The 17,887-nt window shown below is 42.8% G+C and overlaps 1 protein-coding gene across 2 annotated transcripts in view; it reads right to left on the bottom strand.

Moving 5' to 3' along the window:
- EDNRB (endothelin receptor type B) overlaps positions 1 to 13,225 on the bottom strand; it is a 32,986-nt gene extending 19,761 nt beyond the window's left edge. Inside the window, exons 1-2 of one of the 2 annotated variants that reach the window (XM_006076470.4) lie at positions 13,050 to 13,225; positions 11,729 to 12,260 (exon numbers count right to left, since the gene is read on the bottom strand). In XM_006076470.4, coding sequence (XP_006076532.1) covers positions 11,729 to 12,208 — 480 coding nt within the window. In that variant the 5' untranslated portion in view covers positions 12,209 to 12,260; positions 13,050 to 13,225. Of the gene's footprint in view, positions 1 to 11,728; positions 12,261 to 12,971; positions 12,989 to 13,049 lie in introns of those variants that run through there. The other variant, XM_025262711.3, reaches the window with a different exon arrangement.
- Positions 13,226 to 17,887: the final 4,662 nt, after the last annotated feature.

Below are 17,887 nucleotides of genomic sequence, written 5' to 3'. Positions count from 1 at the left end.
AGTGACGCCACCCAACCATCTCATCCTCTGTGGTCCCCTTCTCCTCCTGCCTTCAATCTTTCCCAGCATCAGGGTCATTTCCAGTGAGTTGGCTCTTAATGATGAATGAATGAGTTCATGGATGAGTGAATGAATTTGATCATAAGACAGACATCTTGTATTAAGACTTGTCATGAGCTTTTCAGTTCCCATATTTGAAACAATTCTTCTGAGAATTGAGATGACTGTGCTTACTACTGATCGATTGATTTTGTACTGTCTAGTCCAGGTCCTCCTCCCTACCAGATAGATCAAGTCTTCTTGACTCATAAAGCCAGGGCCTCCAGAAATGAGGTGTTGGCTCTTCTCTGGGAGTTCCGCTTGCTAAGCAGACAGGAAAAAGTGGAAAGCAAAATTCCTCCCCTCCCCTCTCTCTCTCCTCCTCAAACGTGTCAGGGAAATGACTGGTATAAAACAGAACCCACTATTTCTCACTATCTGCTGGGATTCTATGAGGTGTGTTATTTGTAAGCGTGGCGGAGATGAATTCGGAAAGCACAGAGATGCTTTTAGGAAGGTGGGTGGGCAACACATTACAAGTGACAACCAGGGTTACTTTGCCAGACTGTTGTCTATTCCATCTGGTGATGAACTGTGAACATTTCTTTCATATGACTGATAGTATAGAAATATTTTTACAGAGTCAAAAGAAGGAAATAATGGAGTGGCTGTGTTACACAAGTTTGGGGAAGGGTGTAGTCTTTTGCTTTTATCTCTGTTTCCTGTGGCAGATAAGAGTTTTTCTGCATTTGAACTGGCGTTTTAATAAGATAAGACACCCTCATTCAAGGATTTCCCATGTCCGATTGATCTCCCTTTCTTTTCTTTTTTTTTTCTTTAATTCAAACTGGAGCTCTGTGACAACCTGGAAGGGTGGGATGGGGAGGGAGGTGGGAGGAAGGTTCAAGAGGGAGGGGACATAAGTATACCTATGGCCGATTCATGTTGATGTTTGGTGGCTACCAACACAATATTGTAAAGCAACTATCCTTCAATTAAAAATAAATAAATTTAATTAAAAAAATACAGTGAGAGTTTAAGCTGCTGGTAAAGTGCACAGAAAATATTTTCTTGACTTACATGGTACTTGTGCCCTGGGGACAAATATCAATTTCAAGTTCCATCTTACATCTGTTAAAATGCACTTAATCACTTAAAGAATAGGCCAAAGGTGCCATTTAAATAGACTACAGTATGAACAGCACCCCCTGGAGTTGTGTAAGACAGAGACCCTGTCCCAGGAATCTGTTGTGTGCACTCCAGCAAAGAAAGGGCTTTCCACTGCTCTGAAAAGATTCCTAAGACTGGCTGAAATAGATGAGTGACTCCATTAAAATGAGTTAAGTTTCCTGAAACAAAAGCTCTAAGAGCAGCAAAGAGACAGAATAAAAAGATAAAAAATAAATATGTCTTAGGAGTAAATTAACTTCACCTTAAATATATATCCCTTCTCGGGTTACAATGAAATTTATTTCCACATCTGTAACAGGCCAATAAATAACTGGATGGCTACTCTTCTATGATCTGAACCTGAAAACTTATCCTCAATTTGTGCTTAAAAGCTTTCATTGACATGTCACATATGTTGAAAAGATTCAACTAAGAGCATTAAGAAATGCTATTCACAAGTCTAGCTTTATGGTCAGATTCACTTCTCTGGGCTGAATCTTTGAAGATCACTGTGACACCTGAAGAAACAAAAGAATTATAACCTGATGATCTCATGGCTCGGAAAGTGACTCTCAAACTTAATAAATTCAACAAATCTTGAGTCATTTCATGTCTTACTTAAACCTAATTCTATCCAGAGAATGGTTTACAGAATAATCTGTGCTTAGAAAACATTTGATTACTATGGAAGTCAAAAGCTCTTTAATATAAATTAAAAACATTGCGTGAGGGGGAAGGCGACATATAGAACCTAACACCCAGAGAATTGGGTTACTCCTTTCTGGAAAGTAAAATGAAGCTAAGGAGGAGAGAAGTAGAAACACAAGGGTGAGAAGGCATGAGTATGTCTGGAAAGGAATCTTGGGGACAAAATGCCTCAGTCAACTTTGCTGATATATTTCTTTTTTTTTTTTTTTCTTTTTTTTTTTTTATGTGGACCATTTTTAAGGTCTTTATTGAATTTGTTACAACATTGCTTCTGTTTTATGCTTTGGTTTTTTGGCTGCGAGGAATGTGAAATCTTAGCTCCCTGACCAGGGATCGAACCCATACCCTCTGCACCAGAAGACAAAGTCTTAACCACTGGACCCCCAGGGAAGTAAGTCCCTGCTAATAATTTCTGACTCAAGAACAATCCTCATTCTCTTTCTTCTACCACCCCATTTTGGCCATTTTCTTATTTCTTTACCAATTTCACCAGAGGATCTTTTAGGAAAGACAAATAGTAAATCTCTAAAATAAAAGCATTGGAAAGAAAAAAAAAAGTCTAAAATTAGAGAATTTGCTGGCTAAGCTACATCCATATACCATGCTCAGCTATCTGCCAGACATAACCAACCTCTTCTTAACTTTGCAAAGTCCTCAAAGAAAATGCTTCACATCATAAATTATATCTAGAATCGCATTTCAGCTCAGGCTATATCTGTCAACATCTTTGAAAGCACTTAATCACTTATTAGCATTAGGCATGTTTCTCTAAAGATCATCAATCATTGCATATTAGCTACACAGTGAAAACCTTATTTGGTTTTCTTTAGAGAATGAAGACCCTGGCTCCCTGGCTTCGAAACAACATGGTCTTGGCTGTATCATCCTCTTGTACAACTATGGAAATACCTTCAGTCTTGAACGATTCATTTAAAATGAGCAAAGAAAAAAAATGTAAAGTCTTTGATAGATAATCCTTACCATGTTGAAAGAGACATTGTCTTGACATTTTAAGAGCCTTAGATTTATGGACTGACCGAGTGACAGATCAAAGGCAAACACAAGAAGAATCATAGAGTTAGCCCTGGGAAACCTTCCATTGTCCATGGCCAAGGGTTTGCCAATCACTTTGTCACAGGCATCCATGGGCAAAATGTGAAGCAATGAATCAGAACTAGGAAGTGTTGAGTTTCTGGGTTATTTGACATCTGCTATTCACTTTTGACTTTCATGCATTGGAGAAGGAAATGGCAACCCACTCCAGTGTTCTTGCCTGTAGAATCCCAGGGACGGTGGAGCCTGATGGGCTGCTGTCTATGGGGTCACACAGAGTCGGACATGACTGAAGAGACTTAGCAGCAGCAGCATTGACCTCTTATTCTGCAATGGCCAATAGCCTCATATATATAGAAAAAAGAACAAAAATCTCTTCTTTTTCATTTGGACAGTTACAAAAATATGAGTAGAACGTCTGTCAACAAGCATTTGTCTGCGGTTGACTGTTACAGGGTGTTGGAGTGTTAGTTATATTTATTAATTGACTCAAGGTTATTCAAAATGAATAGTCTTACTCTTTATTAATACTTTTAAAATGTTACTACTTCAAATATGATTAATTGGTGATCCTTAAATTTTTCTTTTTTAATTTAAATAAAGGAATCTCAGAAGTATCTAGGTTCTGTTCAGGGTACAAAATGCTTCTTCTACTAACATATCTCTGTGCTCAGTTGTGTCTGACTCTTTGCAATCTTATGGACTATAGCCTGCCAGGCTCCTCTGTACATGGAATTTTCCAGGCAAGAATACTGGCATGGGTTGCCATTTCTACCTCCAGAAGATCTTCCTGATCCAGGGATCGAACTTGTATCTCCTGCATTAGCAGGCAGATTCTTTACCGCTAAGCCACCGGTGAACCCTAACATATGTCCAGATATTACTAAAATGTCACTAAAATATCACAGTTACTTAACTGGACATATTAACAGTATTGATATCTTGGGCAAAATTAGACTCGCCTACTCAATGACAGGGGCTTCCCCAGTGGATCAGCAGTAAAGAATCCACCTGCCAATGCAAGACGCACTGGTTCAATCCCTGAGTTGGGAAGATCCCCTGGAGAAGGAAATGGCACCCCACTCCAGTATTCTTGCTTGGGAAATCTCCTGGAATGAGAAGCCTGGCGGCCTACAGTCCTGGGGGTTGCAAAAGAGTCAGACATGACTCGGCAACTAAACAATGACAACAACCACCTCCATGATACCTTTACTTCTTGTGTTGCTCTATACACATAAACTTCCATTTATTAATCAGAGAAGTATAACTTCAAAAGTTAAATTTGATGGTGTTCTGTTCACTTCTACTTCTAACTATGAAACTAGTTAATCATACACAGACTTGTTAAGTGCTAGAAGTAGTCTAAGATTGAAAAGTGAGAAAGGTGCTTTTGATTGAAATGTAGCTTTGATTGTGTCCCAAGCAGGAAAGCCTGACTATCTGACAAAGTCACTACAAGGTCATTTCACTCAAAACTCATTTGAGGGTTCAGTGAAGCAATTCCCATTTTGACATACCAGCATTTTAATGTTACATGTATTCCACCTGAAGTGGTTAAATGTTAAAGATCAGTAGTTTTTGCCTCTCAGACCTAGGAAGGCAGCTTCTTTGCCTCCAACAGTGGCCTCCAAAGTCTTAACAATAAAACCATCTAGAGGCACTCCAAACAGGTCACCAGCTTAATTTTTAGAAAGCTCTCCACCACCACTAGACATCTGATTATACTTGGATCCTTATCAAAATAATGTCCATGTAGATATCTGTCATCAGTTTATAAGGAGATTTGTTTTCAAACGCAATTTGTGTGTGTGTGTGTGAGCTCTGTTGTGCCTGACTCTTTGCAACCCCATGGACTGTAGCCCACTAGGAAAAAAAAAGTCCATGGAATTTTCTAGGTAAGAATACTGGAGCAGTTTGCCATTTCCTTCTCCAGGGATCTTTCTGACCTGGGGACTGAAACTGCATCTCATACCTTTAGGCTTTTTACCAGTGGGGCCACCTGGGACGATACTAAATGCTATTTGCTTATACATAGAGGAAACTATATTTCTATTATTTACTATATTTATGTTAACTATATATATCAACTCAGTTATCCATGTAAATACAGCACAAAGAGAATGAATTTGTTACAATTTAAAAGTTCGATATTTGCGCAAGCATTTTTAACTTCTTGAGATGTTAAAAGAAGTTGAAGAAATTTTCAATTCAAGGCTTTAAAAAATATCACTGCTAATCCAAACCAAGCAAACCAACTAATCAACCAATCACTAGCAACACATAAAACTTCACAGCATCTATAAGTACACTCAGCTCTTCCTATGCAACTTTGACATTGGTGCTACTCCAGGATTCTATAGGCAGCAAACATCTAGATTATTTCCTTCATTTTAGTCTTACAAGAAGGACACAATAAGTAGTTTGTGAATAAGGAGAGATTCACCCTCCCATGAGATACTTAAAACACTAGTCTGTGGGTCAGTACATACATAACCCATATAAATACTGGCATAGTGATTCATGTTCTATTTTAGAGATAGATATTGATACATATATGTGTGTGTATATATGTCTGTATATGTGTGAACATATATATATATATATATATATATATCAGGGCTTCCCTTGTGGCTCAGCTGGTAAAGAATCTGCCTGCAATGTGGGAGACCTGGGTTCGATCCCTGGGTTGGGAAGATCCCCTGGAGAAGGGAATGGCTACCCACTCCAGTATTCTTGCCTGGAAAATCCCATGGACAGAGGAGACTGGCAGGCTGCAGTCCATAGGGTTGCAAAGAATTGTACTTGTCTAAGCAGCTAGCACTTTCACTTTTAACTTTTCATATATATATGAAAGTGAAAGTTGCTCAGTCACGTCCGACTCTTTGTGACCCCAGAGACTATACAGTCCATGGGAATTCTCCAGGCCAGAATACTGGAGTAGTAGCCTTTCCCTTCTCCAGGGGATCTGAGCCACCAGGGAAGCCCATAAAAAGAGGGCTTCTGACCAGGGCTCTCACCAGGGCTCCTGAGTCAGGGAGGAAATCCTGATAAACAGATGTTGTGGGAGACTCAGCAAATTGAAGCTCTAAAAAGGTTTCAGATAATCATGTGAAATGCTGGAAATAAAAGCTTATTTCTCCTTCTCAGCAACACACACTGGGGTTGTCACTGTATTGCATAAGAACATCCAGATGAAAAATGAAATGCAAGCATCCAGAAAGGATGTTTAAAAATAGGTAAGTATATATGTATGTATATCAATATGTGAATATATTAAATGTTATAAAAATGTATAAATAAGTAGAGAGGTGAATATCACTGGTTACAGTACCTGGTACAATGTAACCAAGTAATAAATGTTATTACAATGTGTATGAGTGTATGTGTGAATAAGAATGGAAACTGTTTTTTTTTTTTTTTTTAGCTTTTGCCATTATAAGCATGACTACAAATAACATCTTGTATAGCTTTGTAACATCTTACACAAACTCATGATTCAAACTAAGAGTACAACAATAACTTTGGGGGTCAGTATAGCAATGTCTATCAAAATTACAAAGGCACATATCCTTCGATTGAATAATTCTAATTCTAGAAATTTATCCTTCAACTATAGTCACACATGCGTACAAAGCCATACAAAGAAGTTATTTGTAGTCAAGTTTATAATGGCAAAAGCTGAAAAACAAAACAATTTCCATTCTTATTCACACGTACTCTCTCACACATTCTAGTAACATTTATTACTTGGTTACTTTGTACCAGGAACTGTGACCAATGATATTCACCTATCTACTTATCTATACATTCTTATAACATTTAATGTATTTACTTATGAATATGTATAAACATATATGTGCATGTGTGTGTGCTCAGTTGCTTCAGCCTGGTCCTACTCTTTGCAACCCCAGGGATGGTAACCTGGCAGGCTCCTCTGTCCATGGGATTTTCCCAGCAAGAATACTGGAGTGGGTTGCCATGCCTTCTTCCAACTGATTCAGGGATCAAACCCACGTCTCCTGTGTCTCCTTCATTGGCAGGAGGATTCTTTACTGCTGAGCCACTGGGGAAGCCCATATACACATATACTTATATATTTTTAAAGGTCCTCTTTGGATGCTTGCATTTCATTTTCATCTAGATGCTCTTATGTAATACAATGACAGCCCTAGTGTGTGCTGCTGAGAAGGAGACACAAGCTTTTATTTCCAGCATGCTTACATGCCAATCTGAAGCCCCTTTGAAGCTTCAGTTTGCTGAGTCTCCCACAACATCTGTCAATCAGAATTTCCTCCCTGACATAGGAGCCCTGGTGAAAGGACTGACTCTGTCTAGAAGTTTCCAGAGAACAGTTCCTTGAAGGAGTTGAGGCAGAAGAGACACATGCCCTGAGGTTTGTCAGCGCTCATAGCAGCCCCTCCCTGAAAAGTCCCATCCCATTTCTACAGCTGCATCAAGGAGCACGGCTTTCAGCCAAATCTGTGACATTTTGTGGTTTGTCAACTTTATTGAACTCTAGAATTACTGAACTCCAGATTAAGTTACAGATTCATGTTGAAGTTTCCATACCCTGGGTAAACCAATAGATGAGTTGCAGTATTCTATGAACCCTCGGAAATTGTGAATGTATATTATATTATGTATTAATTATGATGCTCAGATAATGGCACCCCACTCCAGTACTCTTGCCTGGAAAATCCCATGGACGGAGAAGCCTAGTGGGCTGCAGTCCATGGGGTCGCGAAGAGTCGGACACGACTGAGCGACTTCCCTTTCATTTTTCACTTTCATGCATTGGAGAAGGAAATGGCAACCCACTCCAGTGTTCTTGCCTGGAGAATCCCAGGGATGGGGAAGCCTGATGGGCTGCCATCTATGGGGTCACACAGAGTCGGACACAACTGAAGTGACTTAGCAGCAGCAGCAGCAGATGGTATAGAATCCACCTGCAACATGAGAGACTCAGGTTGGATCCCTAGGTTGGAAAGATCCCCTGGAGAAGGAAAGGGGCTACCCACTCCAGTATTCTTGTCTGGAGAATTCCATCCTGGTGGGCATGGGGTCACAAAGAGTTGGACAAGACTGAGTAACTAACACTTTTTCTTTCATACATAAATTATCTATTTATATATTAATTTATATAGCATATAAGATAGATAATTAACTGGGTTTTCAAGAGACTAGTAACACCCCACAAAAACAAAATTAGAAATCACTAGAATACCCCACTTTAGGCTAAATTTAAATGACACTCATAATTTACTTAAGTTCCTTTGTGTGAAGTGTAATACTTGACTACTGTGAAATTCTAAATGCATTTTTTAAACTTCCTTATATAGTGACACAATTATTTAAAGAAATAAATGGCTTTTAACTAGTCCTGGATTAGATGTTTTTGTAAATAATGACTTTAGAATAACAAACAGTGATATTATCAATGTTATACATTATAGATCATCTGAGGGGAATTTCAGGAGATGGAAATCTTCAGATGACAAAATTAAAACAGAAAATGCTTCCCAAGAAGCCTACTGTGAGGTAGTGCATCACATAATTGCACCATTATACTCCAGTGAGGTCCTAACAATATTCCAGGTTGGAGGAGGTCATGCTGTGAGCAGCTCAATCTGTGCAGGGTGGGGGGTTCTAGGGCCAGAGGCCTGGGTTCAAGCCCAAGTTTCATCACTTTCTAGTGGTGTGACATCATCAAGTTACTTCTTCATCTCTTGAAAATGCAATTTCCCCATCAAACAGGGGTGATAACAATACTCCCTCCATAGGCTTTCTTGTAGTGATTGAAATGAACAAAACCAAGTACACCATGCATAATAAATGGTAACCATTATTATTATATCATGTCTCAAGTGACACATATTTATGCATATTATAAACATAAACCAAAGGCCACGATGTAGGATTCAGTGATGGCAAACCTAGCAAGAGGACCTAATTCTAGGTGATAGATTAGTTCATAGCTAATAAGGATGACTACAGGGCCAGATTTGTAATGACTCAGAAACAGAAACACAGGTTGAACAGACTTAAGGTTTCAGGGAAAAGAATGTAACTTCCCAGGGAAATCATAAAAGAATTTGAATGGGAAGGAAAACCTGTGTGCCCCTTTGGGAACAGGCTTGTCTCTGGCTTATTGAATGTAATAATTTGGCCAGGCAGAGAAAGTAAGATGGTCCTGGAAGAGCTGATTTACATCTGGTGCCCTCAAACCTACCTTCCCTACAGGATTTCACCTGCCGGCTGATTTAGGAGTTAGAAGGATATCTAAGTGGGCTCACCACATGGGGTTTCCTGGCACCTTCCTTAAGAGATCTTTCACAAAACTAGCAAAACTAGATGCAATCTCCCTTTTCAGAAGGATCTTATGATGCTGGGAAAGATTGAGGGCAGGAGGACAGAGGGGTGACAGAGGATGAGGTAGTTGGAGAGCATCACTGACTCAATGGACATGAGTTTGAACAAACTCCAGGAGATGGTAAAGGACAGGGGAGCCTGGTGTGCTGCAGTCCATGGGGTCGCAAAGAGTTGGACACAATTTAGCGAATGAACAACAATAAATCACTTATTTTAAAGTTTTTCACAACACCTTGTACTCTAAAATTTCTTAAGTCAGGTTTGAGGAATGCCTCTGCCACATTAGAACAGTAAGACTTGGTCTGTAGGACTCCTAAAATGGGTTAGTTTTGGTTCTAATGGAGATGGGACAGCATATAAGGGACACATTTCAGCCCGTGCTTCTCCCAGGAAATCCTCTGAGTTCATCAGAATTGGCAGTCATGCAGGAAATTAGGGTTTCATCTATTTATCCCTCATTTCTGGGAGTGTTTCTTTCTAGGACCTGGCTCCTAACCTAAATACTATCTCTAAATCTTAAAAATCTCTAGAATTCCTTAACGTATGATTTTTTGGATTAGGATTTCCAGAGATTCATAAAAGGCAACTTAAAAGCATCCTATCTGGTAACTTCTCCTGTCACAAAGCTCCAAGAATCCCCCACAACCTTTTCCTAACCCTACATGCCTTCCCCCTCCTCCCCCTTGTACTGGGCCCAAAGCTAGCTTTAGGCAAATCCCCAAAGTACATTCTCAGTCCCTAACACTTTGGGTTCTATGTTTATGGGTGACTTTCTACTGCTGATTATGATGGGGATGCAGAGTTTTACATATTTGCATAGTCCTTTAAAATATTCCATCTCTTTCCCTTAGGCTGTTTTCTCAACACCACAAAATTCCAGTTGGTGGGTTCCCTGGTGGCTCAGATGGTAAAGTGTCTGCCTGCAATGCGGGAGACTTGGGTTCGATCCCTGGGTGGGGAAGATCCCCTGGAGAAGGAAATGGCAACCCACTCCAGTACTCTTGCCTGGAAAATTCCATGGACAGAGGAACCTTGTAGGCTACAGTCCATGGGGTCTCAAAGAGACGGACACGACTTAGCGACTTCACTCACTCAGCAGCTTATTGTAGAGTTGAGGACACTGAGGTCCAGAGATGTTGGGATGTGTTCAGAGTTTCAAAGCAAGCGAGAGTCAAATCATGTGGGGGTTTGTGTCCTGCCCTGGCTCTTCATTCCCATTTCCTCTGATGCCAGTGGTAATCACACAATGATGTTAGCTACTGAAACTGTGACAGACTGCAGTTGAGTGTTCTTGGTCTTGTCTGCAAAATAATTGATGCGGTACAGTTAGCACTTTGGAACCTGACAGATTGGGCCTGATTTTCCCCAGCTCCATCACTTACTCTTTGTGAGACCTTGGGCATCCTATCATTGATAAAATGGAGTTATATCTACTCATAGGTTGTTAGAAGGAGGAAGGAAAAGTAACACATTTATCCCGGTGCTTGGCCCATCATAGGCATTGAGTAAAGACCAGATACGATACAGTCATGCACAGCAGATGAATATGTTTCCCCACTCACCAGTCTGGGAATCTTTCTCTTAGGCCATTTGTTTTCTAAAAACCTATTCGCTTCCCAAGGTTAGTATGCATATGAATCACATAGGTATTGTAAGATGCAGGTTCTGATTTAATAAATCTGGGGTGGACCTGGAGCTCTAACAAGCTTTCAGGTGATAACAATCTGCCAGTCCATGGTCCATCAAACTCTGAGCAGAGAGAATATACCTTTGTGAGCTGAATTTAGGGACAAGGTCCTTCAAGACCAGTACTTTTCAAACTTTACCTGGAGGGCTTGTTAAAATACATTTCTAACAAGTTCCCAAGTTATATTTAGGCTGCTGGTCTAAGGCAATGGTAACCCACTTCAGTACTTTTGCCTGGAAAATCCCATGGACGGAGGAGCCTGGTAGGCTGCAGTCCATGGGGTCACTAAGAGTCCGACACGACTGAGCGACTTCACTTTCACTTTTCATTTTCATGCATTGGGGAAGGAAATGGCAACCCACTCCAGTGTTCTTGCCTGGAGAATCCCAGGGGCGGTGGAGCCTGGTGGGCTGCCGTCTATGGGGTCGCACAAAGTGGAGCACGACTGAAGCGACTTAGCAGCAGCAGTAGCTAGGGACTATGCTTTTTCTAGGCTTAGCAGGGGGCTACTGAAACCAGAAGGGTATTCGGTTCCAATGATTATTGAAAGTACGGGGGGAAGCGGGGGTGTGGGGCCGGAGGGTGGAGGTGGGGGAGTTGGGGGGGATGGCTCTTCTTTAAGAACCTCCCTGCAAAGACTTTCCCATCTTCCTGGTCCTAAGGGTGCGCCCTCCCGTCGCGATCCTAGCAGGCACCCCTTACCTTGTAGGTATTGATGGGGATATCAATGATAATGTGCAGCAGGTCTCCAAGAGCCAGGCTGGCTATCAAGATATTTGGACCGTTTCGCATGCACTTGTTCTTGTAAATGATTCTCAGCAGCGTGGAGTTTCCGATGATGCCCAGCACGAACACTAGGCAGGACACCACCGTGTTGATGTACTTGAAAGTCTCCTTGATCTCTATGGGTCCATCGCACGGGGGTGGGGTGCGCGGTGGGATTCCCGCCATCCTTCCCCCTCTAGGAATCTGCGGTGTTGCGGACGATCTCGGCTCGCTGGCGTTGGACCTCCCGGGCCAGGAGGTCTCAGTCGGGGTCTCCATCATCTCTCCGGTCCCCAGAAGTGGCTGAGTGGCCCCGGCTGGCGGGAATTCCCTCTCTTTTGCTTGGATCCCCGCCACGCCGCAGGCAAGGATCAGAGCCACCAGGGCGCGTCCGCACAAGCTGGGCAGCGGCAGCATGCTGCTGCCTGCTCCAGAGGGAGTCGGGTGGCCGCTCTTCAGCTTTCCGAGTCTAGAGACCAGCAAGGGAAGGAAGACAGGACACCCGGGTCAGCGTCCCCAGCCACGCCCCTGCAAGCCGCTATTCCGGAGCGCAGCAGCGCCCGCAGTCTCAGCGCGCGAAAGTATTAAGTCGAGCTGGCGCGGGAGTGGGGAACTCTGGCGCGTGGGACTCGCCTGCGCTCCTAGACCGTCCCTCCAGAGCCAGCTTTCGCTGGTTTTTCCTCCCCTGCGTCCCCTGAGGGGTAAATGACTCGCAGTGGGGCGGGGTATCCTGGAAGGGGTGTGACAAGGAGGATAGGACGGGTGTCCAAAGCAAAGCTTTGAGCTCCTGGTGTGCGCAGAAGGAGCAGTATTCGTTCCGGCCAAGGGCGCGCGGGGACTGGGGAAATTAAGGCACCTAGAGATCAAGGGCATCGCCAGTCTCTGCATTTGACTCCACAGCAACCCCGGATGCCGCATGTCTGGACTTCCAGACCCCTTCCTTCCAGGCTCCTTCGGCACCGCCTCCACCCCCCATACACACACCCCAGGACTGAGCCGGCTGACTCGGAAAATCTCCCGGACATCTCCACTTGGTCTGATTGGAAGAGTCTCTATCTGGATTAACTCGGAAGTTTCTATCCCCTCCGAGTGACTTCAAACACTCAAGCCCTCTCCTTCACTCCAATCCCATTTTAATCTGCTGTAGCTACAGGTTAAACAAACAAACAAACAAACCAACCTAAGAAGTAATCCAAACTGAAGCCCCAGGATAAGGTTCAATCACAGATTTGAATTAAACACCAAGCAGAACGGTTACCTCTTGGTCCGGACGCACCAGGCAGGGACCTCTTTCCCCCGGCGCGCGGCTGGGTTCCCGGCTGCCCGGGAGCAGAGCGCGCCTCCCTTCAGCAGCGGGAGGGTCTGGCTCTGACGAAACGCCGAGGGAATGCCTAACAGTGTGGCCTCCGCAGTTTGCTCGGGATCCTTGCTGTCCCGAGACAAGTACTTTTATTCATTCGTCCCTTCCCCATCAATCACCACCAGACTCCTCCCGTCCCTAGCGACCGCGCAGCAACCTTTCCCCTGGGGCGACGCCTGGACAGCGTCAGTCGGACCTGGCCGTTGCCATACTGGGCAGTCCTAGGCCAGAGATGCGTCCTGAAAGGCTGTGGACATGTCATAGCTCAAAGCGCTTCAGATGACGAGTCTCGGCCAAGGGTAAGTTTTTACACAACTCCTGGCCCTCGAGGCTCAAGACTAGAACCTGGGTCTGAATTAAATGTGTTTAATGCCCGCTTCCTAGGTGGTGCTAGTGGTAAAGAACCCACCTGCCAATGCAGGAGACAAGAGACTAGGGTTGCATCCCTGGGTTGGGAAGATTCCCTGGAGGAGGATATGGCAACCCACCCCAGTATTCTTGCCTGAAGAAGGCCCATGGACAGAGGAGCCTGTCGGGCTACAGTCCATAGGGTTGCACAGAGTCTGAAGTGACTGAGCACAGGCACACAGAATGTCTGCTAAGACTCCCCTTCCCCGCCCCAAAAGGTAAACATCCCACAGTGATACCTAAACTTCAATTAGTTGGGGGTGGAGGGTGCTCTTGGCTTTTAAAGAAAATTATTTATGTATTTTAATTGAAGGACAATTACTTTACAATATTGTGATGATTTTTGCCATATATCAATATGAATCAGCCACAAGCATACATGTGTCACTTCCATCCTGAACCCCCACCCCCACCTCCCTTCTCACCTTATTCCGGCTTTGGGTGCCCTGCTTCATACATTAAACTCCCTGCTGCTGCTGCTAAGTCACTTCAGCCGTGTCCGACTCTGTGCGACTCCATAGACGGCCGCCCACCAGGCTCCTCTGTCCCTGGGATTCTCTAGGCAAGAATACTGGAGTGGGTTGCCATTTCCTTCTCCAAAGCATGCATGCATGCTATGTTGCTTCAGTTGTGTCCGACTCTGTGTGACCCCATGGACAGCAGCCCACCAGGCTCCTCTGTTCATGGAATTCTTCAGGCAAGAATATTGGAGTGGGTTGCCATTTCCTTCTCCAACATCAAACTCCCACCGACTATTTTACGTATGATAATGTATATGTTTCAATGCTATTTTCTCAGATCATCCCACTCTCTTCTCCCACTGAGTCCAAATGTTTTCCTGTTAAGTGTCAAGTCTGCACTGGCCCCCACCAGCATGGAAGAGCTTGATCCTTTCTTCTTAAGCCTCATCACTGCCCTGAGAGAGAATTAAAATTCCTCCCTCATTTTCTCTAGCGATGGCTCTTCTCTCTTCCTGCTATGTCTTAAAGTGCTATTGTCAGTCTATCTCCAGATTTTATTACTGTCAGAACCTGATACCTATCGGGGGCATGAAAATAATCAGAGAGCTAACATTCAGATTTAGGATATTTATCAGCAGAGCCATAAAGTGAATTCTTCCTATCCATTCTTGAACTCAGTTTTTAAGAGGTAGAAAGAAATAATACTGGCTGAGAATTCTGGCCAGTTTTAGCTAGATTGTATAGAACGGAAGTCAGAAATTCAGGCTGTACAGTGTATACTGGATGTTACTCTGCTGTCCTCTAGTCAGCTAAGTCCCTGTTGGATCTGTGAAATTTCAGACCCAGGAGGAGCCACTTCTTGCAGCAATTCACCCGGTGTCTAGGTGGGTCATTCTTAGCTTCACAGCTGGTTAATGGCAGAGGTGGGACCAAAATCTTGGATTTTGGGGCTTCGATACAAAGTTTTCTGGGAAAATCTAAGTAAGAAATCAATTTCTATTTTAAAAGGTGAACTTTAAGTGTGAAATATGGTCTAAAGAACATGATTAAGAAGTAATGCTAAAGGAATGAGAAATATGGTCTAGAATTGTGAGTACTAATTCCAGATCTGGCTATTTTGAGCCCAGTACTCATCCTTCCTGTCTTGGTAAAAAACAGAGTCAACATTCAGTTGCTTCAAAACTGAGTCAAGTGACAATACAGAGTGTTATGTGAATGAGAAATTAAATGGATAAACTTGGAGTATACTGTGGTCAGTTTGGAGAAGGAAATGGCAACCCACTCTGGTGTTCTTGCCTGAAGAATCCCAGGGACGGGGGAGCCTGGTGGGCTGCTGTCTATGGGGTCACACAGAGTCGTACATGACTGAAGCATCTTAGCAGCAGCAGCAGCAGTGCTCAGTTTTGGACCTGTCCTTCTCCCCTATGGCAGGCACATAGAGCCCTACAGATGGGGTTACTTTCTTTTCCTTCGTAGTCACTCCCCCATCTTCACCGCCATCTCCAGTCATGTTTCTGCCACCCAGTCCTGGATGTCTATTCTAAGCCTCACCAAGATCTCGCTCTCCTTTTTTCTCTTAGCACTTTAAGACTGTTAAATACAACTGAGCACTTGATAACATTGAAGCTTTCATGGCTCAAGGTTGATTTCATGTGTATTCACTTCTTTTTCAGAACAGGGACAGAATGATAGGTTCTTTCTGGACCACCACAATATACCTGCCACAAGCTGAGCTCCAGAAATAATTTTTATAGATGTGATAATTACATTTTAAGTTATTTAATTGAATTATATTTTAACAATTGTAGTCATAAGTCTTAGGGGCAAAGCCAAAAATTAAGGTAAATATACACATTCCTCACCTGAAACTTAAAATACAATATTGGCTACCTACTCCAGGACCAGGTAACCTGGGATTTCCTGGTGGCTCAGATGGTAAACAGTCTTTCTGCAATGCAGGAGACCTGGGTTTGACCCCTGGGTTGGGAAGACACCTTTGAGAAGGAAATGGCAACCCATGGACTGAGGAGCCTGGTGGGCTACACCCCATAGGGTCACAAAGAGTCAGAAATGACTGAGTGACTAACACACATACACTACAGGAAGAGGAACTAAAAAGGCTCTTGATGAAGGTGAAAGGGGAGAGTGAAAAAGTTGGCTTAAAGCTCAACATTCAGAAACGAAGATCATGGCATCTGGTCCCATCCCTTCGTGGGAAATAGATGGGGAAACAGTGGAAACAGTTTCAGGCTTTATTTTTTTGGGCCCCCAAATCACTGCAGATGGTGACTGGAGCCATGAAATTAAAAGACGCTTACTCCTTGGAAGGAAAGTTATGACCAACCTAGATAGCATATTGAAAAGCAGAGACATTACTTTGCCAACAAAGGTCCATCTAGTCAAGGCTATGGTTTTTCCTGTGGTCATGTATGGATGTGAGAGTCGGACTGTGAAGAAAGCTGAGCACCGAAGAATTGATGCTTTTGAACTGTGGTGTTGCAGAAGACTCTTGAGAGTCCCTTGGACTGCAAGGAGATCCAACTAGTCCATTCTAAAGGAGATCAGTCCTAAGGTGTTCATTGGAAGGACTGATGCTAAAACTGAAACTCCAATACTTTGGCCACCTCACACAAAGAGTTGACTCATTGGAAAAGACTCTGATGCTGCAAGGGATTGGGGACAGGAGGAGAAGGGGACGACAGAGGATGAGATGGCTGGATGGCATCATCGACTCAATGGACATGAGTCTGAGTGAACTCTGGGAGTTGGTGATGGACAGGGAGGCCTGGCTTGCTGCGATTCATGGGTTTGCAAAGAGTTGGACACGACTGAGGGATTGAACTGAAACTGAACTACAGGCTGTACTAGGCACCTCATCCACAGGATCTTATTTACTCCCTCATCATAGTCTTTGGGTTAGGAATTGTTTTTCATGATTTTATAGGTAGTGAAATCGAGCTATAGAAATGCATGTAAGATCATGTAGTTGGTTAGTTGTTGGGATTATGATTTCAATCTAGGGTTTGAATCTGAGTCTATCTGGTTATACAGACCATACTTTCGATTAACTCCATAGATTCTACACATATTTTTTTTTTATTAATTTGGGAAAGCGGTATTTTAGACATCAGAATATTCAGTTGAAGTTTAACCTTCAATTGACTGAAAATGGTAAAGGTAATGATGTGAAAGTTTTCTGACTTGCTCCTCATGAATGACCCTAATCAAGTCACAAGAAGTTGAGTCTCAGTTTCCTCTTTTGTAAAATAGAGGGAAAGGACTAGATGATTTTTAAAGCTGTCTCACTTTAATTCATCACTTTGACAGATAAGCTAACTGATCCTGTAAGCGTGTGAGTGTGTGTGTGTGTGTGTGCGCGTGCGAGTGTGCTCAGTGACCTGAAAAGCAGAAAAGTGAGGAGAGATCTTATGCCAGACCTTATTTTTCTTCTTTGTACTTTCTCTGCTACTCATGCCTTGGGCACTATTACTACAGATACAAGGGTTTTTTTTCACCTAATGACTTAAAAGCCTTTATTGATAAACATTATTTATAAATTCATCAGTAGTTAAAGTGTTGCGTAAACACTTTTCAGTTGTAAATAGGAGAAAAAAGTTGGATCAAGTTTTAATAATTCTTTCCTGAAAACTTTTGGGTTTGAACTAATTCCACAGTTAGCATTTAGGAAGGGAATTTCTTTTTTTGACTTCGTAAATATGGACTCTTTTACAAAGTTGCTTTTATGAAGACACTTTTTGAAGTGCCCTAGGAAGTACTTCAAAATCCTAGATTGGCTAAAGTCACCAAAGACAGAAAGGGTGGTGAAGAACAATGTCCCACAATCCCTTTCAAATGCTTTAATTAGAA

This window comes from Bubalus bubalis, chromosome 13, assembly GCF_019923935.1.
Source record: "Bubalus bubalis isolate 160015118507 breed Murrah chromosome 13, NDDB_SH_1, whole genome shotgun sequence".
NCBI classification, from domain to species: domain Eukaryota; kingdom Metazoa; phylum Chordata; class Mammalia; order Artiodactyla; family Bovidae; genus Bubalus; species Bubalus bubalis.
Note: the sequence above shows the minus strand (reverse complement) of the source record. Positions and strands in the feature narration are given on the sequence as shown.